Raw genomic sequence first — 11,743 nt, 5'->3', positions numbered from 1 at the left:
ACTAGAAAGAAGAATTCAAATTTAAAAATAGATTACAGTTAATCAGTTAATCTGACATAAAAAAAGAAGAAGTTTGTTTCAGGCACACATTGCTTTGCTGGACAATACTCTATAGTAGCCCTCTCTGTGTCAAGTATTTTTCCAACAACTCTTTTGACAACCCATACTATCAAACAAAAATAAACATTCAAATACACGTCACCTGTCATGATCAACCATGAGGGACGATGGGCCCGGTCAAACATATATCATTTCCCCTGCTCTAAAAACAAAAAAAAACTAAATCTAAACACAACACATGTGGAAAAATTAAAAATAAATCACAATTAAGGATTGCACAAAAGGTGAAGGGAAGAAAAACGGATGAAAACAATATCTGTGAAGAGTCAGTCAGAGTTTGGTCATAGGTATGTGCAGGCAGTTCCAGGGCCCCATCCACAGCTCCTCCTCTTCCGATAGCGTGTGGTCGCTATGGGACTCCAGCGTCTCTCTGCTCACCTTGTGATTGTCCACGAACGTCTCCAGCTCGTCTGCGCCACAGGCCGGCCCGATGGCCTTCGATATGCTGCCCTTTGAGCCAAAAGTCTTGAGGTTCGTGATGTTCGACCCCGGGGACCCACAGCAGATCTGGCTGTTGAGGTTGAGGTTCAAGTCCACGGAGGAGGCGCTGGAAACGCACGTGCTGACGCCGTTCCCCGTCTCGTTCTCCGCCACTTCGATGTTGTTGATGGGTATGTTTTCCTCGTGGGTCACGGCAAGCTTGTCCAGTTTTTTGAACTGTTTACCAAGTCTGCAGGGAGAGCCCATCTTCAGGTTGTTGGGGTGGGTGAGCCGCCTGGTGCGGACGATGGTGCCGTTCTGGGAGAGATAGACGTTCCCGTTGACGTTGCTATGGCTGTTGGGGATGCTGGGGATTTGGTTACGCTGGGTCTCTGTGCCGCTGTCTTCTGTGGTGGAGCTGGTGTTGTGCTCTAGGTGGTCCACCACTAGCTTAATCCGTTGATTCCTCCCAGGCTGGATAAAGAGACAGTAGAAACAGCATGGGTTAATGTAGAACGACTGACCTTCCTTAAACTTGCACTCACAAACCTTGAAAGTTGGGCAAAGAAATCTCATTGAAGGTATAAAGCAAAAACCATTGCACCATAGCAAGCAAGATCTCACTCAGCAGAATCAAGGCCATTATCCCTTGAAAAGAACTTGGAAATAAAGATTATTAAGAATGAAAAAGGCACTGATAATAGAGCAAAGCAGAAAAACAACATTTGTTGTTCAGGCGGAAGGAGAGAGTAAAGAGTATATTTGAAACACGCTGTAGGGGCACACGATACTTCACTCCCATGCGAGGGTTAGTGAATTTATTCACTCTTACTTTACAAATCACTGTGTCTCTCTTCTAGAAGGCAGTGTTATTCCCTTCAGAGTCAGAATCCGATGTCTGCCTTGAACCACTTGCAGATGTGGTGATGGCATCTTCGTCCACCTCTGTGATGGGGGACAGGCCTCCGTACATCTCGTCAGAGGTGGCGCTGCGCATGTCTGTGCTGTACTTGGGGGCGACGTAAGGCGCGGAGGGTCCGGGCCCATCCGAATCTACGCTGGACCTCCTGGAAGACGGCACGTCACTCAGCTCCCCGGCCGACTCCTCCTTGCTCTCATCGCCAACCTCGGATTCGGCTTCTTCATCGGAACCTCCGCCCTCGCTCTCCTCTTCGATGGTGGCTTCGGACCCGCGGGTAGTGACGGAGCCGAGGCTGCCCCTTGATGACCTGGACTTTTGGCTGCTCCTTCCCTGCAAGCTCGCCTCTGTTGCCTGACTGCCACTAGAGGACTTGGCGTCCTCTGAGTCGCTGGCCTTAGAGCGACTTTTGCGGGAGCTGCCTGACTGGGAGCCCTCGCTGCCGCTGCCGGCCTCCGATTCAGCATCGCTGGCAGTTCCTGTCCCGGACTCTGCCGCACTGCTTTCTTCGTTAGACTTCTCTGACACCCCTTGACTTGCTGAAGACCTCACAGATGACCCGGTTGCGCTGGAGCCATCTCTGCTTCCGTTCTTACTTGCACTGCCACTACCAGTACCACTACCACTAGCACTCCCACTCCCACTACCACTTCGGCTTCGGCTACCACTTCCACTACCACTTCCACTACCACTTCCACTGCCACTTCCACTGCCACTTCCACTGCCACTTCCACTTCCACTTCCACTACCACTACCACTACCACTACCACTGCCACTTCCACTGCCACTGCCACTTCCACTACCGGCTTCGCTGCTCCCCGAAACTCCAGTGCTCTTGCTGGCATCTGTAGCAGAGGACTTCATGGATGAGCGAGCAGAGGATCCGGATCCTGAGGTGTCAGACTCTTCCTCGTCAGTCTCTTCACCTGATTCTTTTTCTGTCCCTGAGCTCTTCTCTGTACTCGAATCCTTCTCGGAAGCCGTACCTGTTCCGGACTCGGTGCCTGACTCTTTCTCCTCGCTAGAATCTTTCTCTGTTCCCGATTCCTTTGTACCAGATGTCTTTTCTGATTCCGAGTCTTTCTCTGAATCCGACTCTTTCCCGGACTTGCTCTCCTCATCCGAATCGCCAGACTCCTCAGGCTCTTCGTCGGAATCGACAGTGCTCTCGTTGGCATCATCTCGATCCAGATCCACCTTCAGGTAGTCCTTGTCCTCGCTGCCTCTCTCTGACGACTCATCGTCAGAGGCCTTCTCCTTCGCACTGCTGCTGCCGCTGGCCTCTGGCTCACTCTCCGTCACACTGATGGACACCTTGGACTTCCTCTCGTCCTCGCTGGCCGCCTGCGAACCCTCCTCATCCAGCTCACTGCCCGACTTCGGCCGAGGTTGCAACCTATTGCCCAGGGTGATTTTCCTAAACACCTTGCCCAGGCGGCTTCGGGAATCCGACTTGGTGTCAATTTTTCCCAAGGCCGCCGGCTCGCCGCCAGCCAGGCTCTCCTGGCTATCAATGCGACGCGCTGACATCAGCTTGGCATAGTCCTTGTCCCTCTTTCCAGCGCCAAACATCTTCAACATTTTGGCCTTCTTCCACGGTGATCGGGCAGGTGATCCGGCAGCAGATGTTTTCTCTCCTCCCTTGCTGGCTGCCAGTAGTTTGCTGAGTTTCATGATAGACTTCAGCTTCTTGGCAGCCTTGGAAGGCTCAACGTCCTGAGATGGCCCGGCCTGCTCGATCCCACCCTCGGGAGGCAAGTCACTAAATCCAACCCGCCTAGGTGGACCTCTACCGGGCATCCCGCCACGACCCCGGCCTCGGCCCTGTGACAGCCACATTCAGTTGATAAACCGGGTTAATCCACCAGATAATAATATCAAAACTGCAAGTGTGTGTGGGTGAGTGTGTGTGTGTGTGCGTTTGTATGGGGGGCATTACAATTGCATATATTAGGTGTCAATGACATAATGTTTTGCTCTCAGATTACGCATACTTTTTTCAAAAGTTGTGGGGGGAAAAAACAGCAGTAGAAACGATGTACCTCTGAGTAGTAGTAGCCGTCGTCCTCCATAATGACCTGTCCGTACTCATCATAAGTCGGAGGTATCAGCTTCCTGCGACTGCCGTACTGTGGCATGTCGTACCTGGGGAGCAAAAACCCACCAATCAAACTTAAATTGATGATACCAGCTGATTTACTCCTAAAAATACATCACATTTTGCTACAGGCGATATTGGATTTGATGACCCTTCATGCGGTTATCAATGTGTAATTGGTGGATATGATTTGCATATTTATATAACACAATGTTCTAAAAATGCCAGCAGGTTTTAAACAGTTGTATGATTTTTCCCGCAGGAAGACTTTACCCTGAAAGGGTTAAGATTTAGATAATGACAAAAAGGGATCATGACCAGAATTTAGCACATTCATGTAGGAATTAATGCACCCTTTGGAAATATACATCTTATAAAATGTGAATTACACCATTTATTTTTCGACTATCAACTAACTTATATCTGTTTCGGGATCAAACAGACTTTTTCTATAACGTGTTGAAGTTTCCCTAAATATTCCCTATCACAGTGCCGTGGCACTTCATGAACAGCAAACTTTCATCAGGAGCTACATCTTTCTGTTCCAGCTTTGTTTTGTCTCTCCATCTCTCCATCGGACCCTATGGGCAATGTTCCACATCGCACAGAAAATAAGATCTTCTCACCCACCATTGCCTAGCACTGGGCAGTGTTATTGATCTCATTGAATGAAAGAGAAGAGGGTTAACACTTCAGGGGCCCGCATCACCAGCACTGCTCTGGGTTAAAGAAGGACACGGTATAGAAGTACTACAGTGTGCCCATTGACTCATTCTAAAAGTCCCTGAAAGGCGGTCTCCGGTCTCCGGCAGAAAGGTTATTTCTTTAGCCAGAGAGCAGATGAATGATGAACGCCTCTTAATGATCACATTAAAGAAAGCAATAAAGATGAATCCTTTGTAGACAGAAGGAGACATGTGGAAGGAAGTGGAATAATGGAAGCACTGGGCTGGAGAACTCACCCCTGGTCGTAATTATAATAGTCCTGTGCGTAGTCCTGGCCTTGGTCGATGCCAGACTCCATAGAAAGATCCTTAATTTGGGGGGAAGAGTGAGAGAGAGAGAATTAAACATGATCATAAGTCATTAGCGAAGCATTAGGCAGCAGCCAGCGCCTTACTTGGAGAGAAAATATGCAGTATAGGAAAGAAGAATAGAAGGAGAGAATTAGGAGAAAAACCTGGTTCTACCTCAGGTCTGAGCAGAGAAGGCCTCAAGAGCTGCTGTTGCTTCCGGGGGTTAGTAAAATACAGAAGAGGAAGTTTGACGGACGGGAGGAGGAAGGGAAAAGCCAGGAGACACAAACACAGAATAGACAGTTCACGGTTACTATAAAAGCTTTCGAGGGAAGAAGAAGAAGAAGAAGAAGAAGAAGAAGAAGAAGAAGAAGAAGAAGAAGAAGAAGAAGAATGATGTTAAGTTTCAACACTTTGGCTCTGATATGAGAGGGATAAGATGAGATGTTAATGGATTCAAACCAATTATAAACATGGCAGGAAAAGATAGGGGGTGGAGGAGAAGCACGCACCCTTTGAAACGAAGAAATTAGCAACTCAAAAAATCTTGCGGTAGGGTTTGCGTTCTGTCTTCACACAGGCTGGCTTTTAAGAGTTGCTATCAAACCATTTATCTGTGTCAAGTGAGTCTGTGAAGGCCTTTATTCCCTTTGCATGCGTGGAAAGGAAGACACTGGGAAAAAATGCTTATCTGTCAGATTTTTTGCATTTTTTGCCCTTCTAAGAGCGCTTGGAATGGAATACCAACCGCTTTTAAATCAAATTGAAACCGTGGTGTCAGAAGTACTTTGGCGGAGATTGCATCTTAATCTTATTCACCGTTTCATCAAGTTGGTGATGGATCAAAGAAAAAGAATGGGCATCTTAGGACTCTACCGGATGCATTCAGAGTGACAACAAAAAGTATTGGCACACAATAAATAATAAGAAAGGGGATGCAATTATAATAACGTTAAAAGAAAGACCGTAACGGTGTAAGCCTACCTGGCGCCCTCGGCCCCGTCTCCTGTGTGCCGGAGGAAAAGAGAAATTTAGGAAACAAACAGTGAGTATGGATTGATGGAGCAAATAGTTAAACTGCTTTCTGACAACTGAAGGGTAAAAACAACAGCGGTTAAAATAGTGCTGACGATGGAATATATTTTCTGTCTTACTTACTGGGCATTTTTTTTTGTCCATCACACAGGCTTGTATGTATTTATTTTACTCATTCGAAAAACCACAGCAAAGGAGAAAACATTGGGCCATATTCTTATCAGTGGATTTAGGGCTCATTCCTTTTTATCCATATCTAGGCGACCCATCTCAAGGTTGTATGCAAATAAAAATGCGGTTGGAAATGGCCTTTGATATGTGCACCTACTGCACATTTAGCACATTCCTTGAGGCAAAGAGAAGTATTGGTCCCGACAAATAACGGGAATACATGAATAAATGAATGAACCGATCGACCAACAACCAGCATGACTGCTTCGACAGATCAACCAACCCACCAACCAACCAAACAACCGGAGAAGCGAAACGATGAACGGAATGAAAATGAAAAACGAGACACTTTTTCTCATTAGCAGTCAACCAGCAACATGATGCTAGTGTGCAGTCCAGACAGAAGGCCTGGATATATATATATATATATATATATATATATATATATATATATATATATATATATATATATATATATATATATATATATATAATTATAGACATGACCAAGCAATGATGTGAGCTTCTGCTACACTACAGTCATCACTTATTATAGGGTGTGGTGGTGACCACGTCGGTATGACCCTAGCAACCCCCCACCCCCCCTGAGGCTATGTGCGTTGGGTGAAGCAGGGTTTGATGGATGACCTTCTGCTTGCTGGAGCCTGGCTGCTTGTGGGAAACAGCAAGATGAATGGCCCAGTGGACAGGTTTAGCAGACAGGCCTTTTAACCGGAGGGGAGTTGGTCGGGGAAAGGTGGTGGTGGAGGTGGAGGTGGAGGTGGAGGTGGAGGTGGAGGTGGAGAAGCGGTGTTGGGTTGGGGTGCTACAGAGTTAGAGAGAAAATGGACTCTAGACCTATGAGAGCGAGTCATGTGTCGGGTTGTAAAGTTGGTCCTATGTTTCCATGATTGGAAATCGTAACTACTAAACAACAACAACAAAACAACATTGACAGGAACGTTGATATCGACTTGTTTTCCAGTTACCAGTTCACAACACTTCTCGAATGCATTTTTGAAAAGGACAGAGAAAAGTAATTTGAACAGCATCATACAACCAATGATAGAATCACATAAGATAAATAAAGAAAAAAAAGGGTACTTTTTCCATTAATAGGTAAACTTCTGTCGGGGCCGTGAATGAACACGTCCGTGAGACACCGACTCCTAACAATTTTCTGCGCACTGGGAACAATGAATACTGGCTACCCTTTGGATCCACCCCATCAGGGGAAATACAATGGGAACACAAACACGTCTCTGAATTGCTCTGGAAGGAGTGGGTGATAGGGGGAGAGATGAGAGATAGAGAGAGAGGGACAGAGAGAAAAATAGGTCCAGAGAGAGAGAGAGAGAGAGAGAGAGAGAGAGAGGGAGCGAGAGCGAGAAAGAGATCCAGAGAGAGAGAGAGAGAGAGAGAGGGAGAGAGAGCGAGAAAAAGAGAGAGAGAGCGAGAGAGAGAGAGAGAGCGAGAGAGAGAGCGAGAGAGAGAGAGAGAGAGAGAGAGAGAGAGAGAGAGAGAGGGACAGGAGTGAGAGAGGGACAGAGAGAGAGAGAGGGGAGGCAGCGGCTGAAATAATTAAGCAAAGGGTCTCAAGAAACAACACATCGAGTGTGCATCACGTAAATAGAAAGAATGACAAGAGAGAAAAGAGCAGAGGTGGTGGGAAACAAAAGGAGTGAGCAAACACAAATGGGAACGAAGGTGAGGGAGAGACGGGTGAGAGAAAGGCCGATTGCAATCTGGAGTCTTAAGGGGCCGATCCAATCGTCAGATAATTGAGTGGGAGGAGGAGGAGGCGCCCGAAAGACAAGCCTTACAAGAAAGAAAAAAAGATGTGAAAACAAACAAAAAGCTGGAAAAGACAAGAGACAGGCGACCGGGGTACAGTAGAGAATTGAACAAGGAGACGAGGAGGAGGAGGAGTGAACGGGGACGAGGAGGAGGAGGAGTGAACGGGGACGAGGAGGAGGAGGAGGAGGAGGAGGAGGAGGAGGAGGAGGGCAATGGTGGTTGACAGTCCCACCGGCGGCAGGCTTTTGTGTGTGAGGATTGATTGGTGGTCTAATTAGCGGGCTACGGTGTACAAGCCAGCCCCGCATGGAAGACTCCATCAGGCTGAGTGGATCTGCGGAGGCATGTCAAGAGACATGCGCCCCCCGGGGGTCAGCTCCCTTTCTTCCGGGCTAACTCAGCATGCTGGGAAATGCCAGGCGCTGTTGTACCCTCTCTCCAGTCTATTCCACTACACACGGCGCTTTCCCTTTTGTTTTTACCAGTGAAAAATACAAGCCTCTCTCTCTGTCTCTCTCTCACAGTATTTAGTGTTTTGTTGCAAAACCTGGTTGAGCAGAATAAATATGGATAAATATGAATACAAAAATTGGATCACTGCTTCATTATCTGCGATAAGCGACAACGTTAATGGAGTCGACCTGATTTTAAACATATTTGGGATTTGAGAAAAAAAAAGAACGCTCTGAAGTTCACTTTGAGCCTCCATTAATCTTTATTTTTGATTCGTGGTTCATAGATTTTGTGAAAAAATATTATTCTTCATCTTATGATATTGACTCCGCCAATTTGAGCTCATCCCAAAGCAACAGTGCCTGAATATTTTATGCCGGTGTCTCTTTTCATGTATTACTCCATTTAATTGCAATATTTAACTGTATTTAGCTATGGAATACATTTCATATTATATTAGTATTATCCTTGTGGCCGACCTATCCTTGTGGTAAAGACTATTCTACTGTATGTATAAACCACTTAGTCTGTTAGTTAATTAAAACAACAGTGATTAGTGACCCTCCGGATTAATTGTATTATCCTTTAATTATCCGTAATTAGTTGACCTCCACCAGATACCTTTACCAAGAGGAAGACGTAGATTTCATTCGGGATTTACGCCGTCAAAAGTCTTTGGTTTCTTAGCTTTTCCTGTTACCATGGAACCCTATATAGCAACGCAGACAATTTATTATGTATGCCTCATTTCCAAGAGTCACTCAAGCTCACTAAAGTCATAACAACGTCCATACATAGCATCTGGCTAATACAATTCTAATACCTGGTGCAAAGAAACAGTATTAATAGTATATTGGCTACGTTAAAAAAAACATGGCGCTTCAATGTGGCGTGGAGATACAAAAGAAACAGTAATAGTAAACAATACAGTTAAGAAGAAAAAAAAACAGAGAAGGAGGGTGAATCAGAGCAGAGTGGACTGGGAGAACGGCTGCTCGAGCTCTGTGAGTTCCACGTGTGAACTGTTCCACAGTGATTGGCTCGTGGGCTGGGGAACGGCAGCCGTTTTGACTAGGCTCTTCGTGGTTTCTGCTGACGAGTTTGCACGGCTTTCCACGCCCGATTTAGAAACCGAGGAATCGGGCACGCTCTGTCCACCGCCGTCGTCACCACCTCCAGAAGAGATGGTCGGAGCGGGGGTACCGACACCGACACCGACACCACCACCACCTCCACCATCACCGGCGGCCACGTCTTCCACCGTTGGGGCGCTCTTGTTGAATTTGGGCACCTTGCAGGTCTTGTCCACCTGGCTGTACAGGTTGGCCACAGAGCGTTCGATTTCGGCCAGGTTCTGGATGTTCCGGAGGATTCCCTTCAGCTCCCGTTTCCTCTCTCCTCCGGCCTGCAGGTAAGGAGGAGGCGGAGCCAGAACGCGGGCCGACACTGGTTTCAGGGAAGACACGGGGGGCAGGAAGCTGGGGACGAACTGCACCGTCGGCCGCGGAGCCTCGACGATAGCAGGTGAGGGAGGAGGGGGAGGAGGAGGTGGAGGAGGAAGAGGTGGGGGAAGGGGAGGAGGTGGAGGAGGAATGCGGCTAGGGACGGGAGGAGGGGCCGAAGGCAGGGGGCATTGGGGGTCCTGGAGTCTCGGTGCCTGGTAGCTGGAGGGCGGGGGAGAGGAGGGCTGGTGGGGCGAGAGGGCGAGCGAGGAGGGAGGGGTAAGAGGAAGAGGAAGAGGAGGAGGAGGAGGAGGAGGAGGAGGAGAGGGAGGGGGAGGGGGAGGGGGAGAAGGAGAGGGAGGGGGAGGAGGAGGAGGAGGGGGAGGAGGAGTGTGCGGCGGCGCTGGCGCCTGCGAGGGAGGTGGAGGAGGAGGAGGGGCTGGCTTTTGGGGGGGGTCGGGAATCATCTCCACGGTGATCTGGCAGGGTTCGTCCGCCATGAAGCCGCCGATGGAGCCCAGGCTGGAACTGAATCTCTTGTGGAGGGGCATCGTCGGCCCCTCCAGCGCCTCCTCCTCCCCCTGGGTGATGATGATCCTGGGGGCCCCTTCGTGGCCCGACACGGGCGTGTAGGGCCGGTCCAAGATGGAGAACAGGGCCTCGGGGCTGATCTCCAGCGTGTCCCCGTCGCCGTCTCGCTCGCTGAACCGGACGTCGGCCGAGCGTGTCTCCTGGCGGTAGTCCCAGCCCGGCTCCAGAGAGGAGGGGGCCCGCTTCTGGTAGTCCCAGCCCGTCTCCAGGGCAGAGGAGGCCCGCTTCTGGTAGTCCCAGCCCGTCTCCAGGGCAGAGGAGGCCCGCTTCTGGTAGTCCCAGCCCTGCTCCTGGTAGGAGGTGGCCCGCGCTAGCCCGAAGTGCAGCGCCCTCTCGCGCCCCGACCACGTGCTCTCCGCTGGCTCCCCCGGCAAGTCCTCCAGCAGGTCCAGGCTGTCCAGGCTGTGCTGGCGCCCCCTGGTGGCCGCCGCCGCCGCCGCCGCTCTGCGCAGCTGCAGCTCCCACCCCACGGGGTCCATCAGGGCCTGCCTCCGCGGCGTCTCGTAGTTCTGCAGCCCTCCGTGGGCGCGGGAGGGCTGGGTCCACGTGGCGGACCCCGCAACGGGCGCTCCTGGCGGGGAGCCACCGGCGGGGGAGGAGCGTCTCTGGGCGTAGGCGATGGTGCCGCCCGGACGGAGGCCGTTGTTGTTGTTGTTGACGTGGCTGTCTTCGGTGTACAGGGGGTTGTGCGTGGTGAGCGGGTTGCGGTCGGACAGGAAGGTCACGTTGCTCTCTGACTTGGGCAGGTTTCCGGGCAGTGCTCCGTTGGCGTGGGCTGTGAGGGCGCGACAGGCGAAGGAGCTAAGAATCCTCTGGCGGTCGGCCTCCTCAATGACAGACTTTTTAGCCCTGAGCCCAACAGAAGAGGCGGGATGGGAGAAGGAAGGAACAGACTTGAAACATGCAAAAAGAAGAGTTAAAACTAAAGAATAGTCAACAGTTAGGAACAAAGTAAGGAAAGGTCAAAAGGGATGAACGGGAAAAGGAAAAGGAACAGTAAAAGGTGGAACAAAGTAAATTGTCGTAGAGGAGTGGATACATTAGTATACAGGGAAGAGTGAGGGAAAAGCGTCTAGGCAATTTTATTCCAGCATTGACCAGGCGCAAGGAATTGGTTCTAGTGTTTGCAGTATGGTGCCTTGCTCTAACTTGAGTGCTGTACCATCTCTGAACCTGTATGCTATGAGACTACATTCATCTTGAGCCAATTCTCATCCTAGATCGAATTTTGTAATCCGTCTGGTCACATTCATTCTTTTATATGTTACCCGCAAACGACAGGAAAAACCATAGGGAAACTTAAAGTCCTCATTCATGTTTTTTTTTGTGTACCTGAAACCAGATCTGTATCAGAAAATCAAATTCAGGCCTTTTACCCTGTACGGGGACGGTAGTATTGCATTTTAGCTTACATTTACTATTTATAATTCACTATTTTAAGTCAGAAGAGGCAAATAAAATCCAATGAGCCATCTCCTAGAAGTATAATATTTCAGGTCCATGACGGTGCCATCAAATTCATTTGCTTCAAAGAGACAACATCCACCCATTATGCACAAGCCTAATCATAGATTAGACACTATCAACAGAGCCAAATCTAAAAGAAAACAATCTGGCTCGACTTAAAGTGAATGAAGGCTAGGGGAATACTTACTAAGGGTATTAGCTAAAAGTGTAGCAC

General features: G+C 49.1%; 1 protein-coding gene across 1 annotated transcript in view; it reads right to left on the bottom strand.

The window, feature by feature from the left end:
* Nucleotides 1–307: 307 nt before the first annotated feature.
* Nucleotides 308–11,743, bottom strand: part of LOC307070571 (protocadherin-15-like) — a gene marked incomplete at its 5' end in the record, with an annotated part of 157,721 nt that continues 146,285 nt past the window's right edge. The window contains 7 exons of the mRNA XM_079729078.1: nt 308–1,014; nt 1,457–1,998; nt 2,263–3,283; nt 3,502–3,604; nt 4,520–4,590; nt 4,748–4,786; nt 5,558–5,579. Of these exons, the coding sequence (XP_079585204.1) occupies nt 391–1,014; nt 1,457–1,998; nt 2,263–3,283; nt 3,502–3,604; nt 4,520–4,590; nt 4,748–4,786; nt 5,558–5,579 (2,422 nt within the window). The remainder of the gene's footprint in view (nt 1,015–1,456; nt 1,999–2,262; nt 3,284–3,501; nt 3,605–4,519; nt 4,591–4,747; nt 4,787–5,557; nt 5,580–11,743) is intronic.

Source organism: Pollachius pollachius, assembly GCF_949987615.1.
Source record: "Pollachius pollachius genome assembly, chromosome: 2".
NCBI lineage: Eukaryota > Metazoa > Chordata > Actinopteri > Gadiformes > Gadidae > Pollachius > Pollachius pollachius.
The sequence above is the reverse complement of the archived record's forward strand: the minus strand, read 5'-3'. Positions and strand labels throughout refer to the sequence as shown.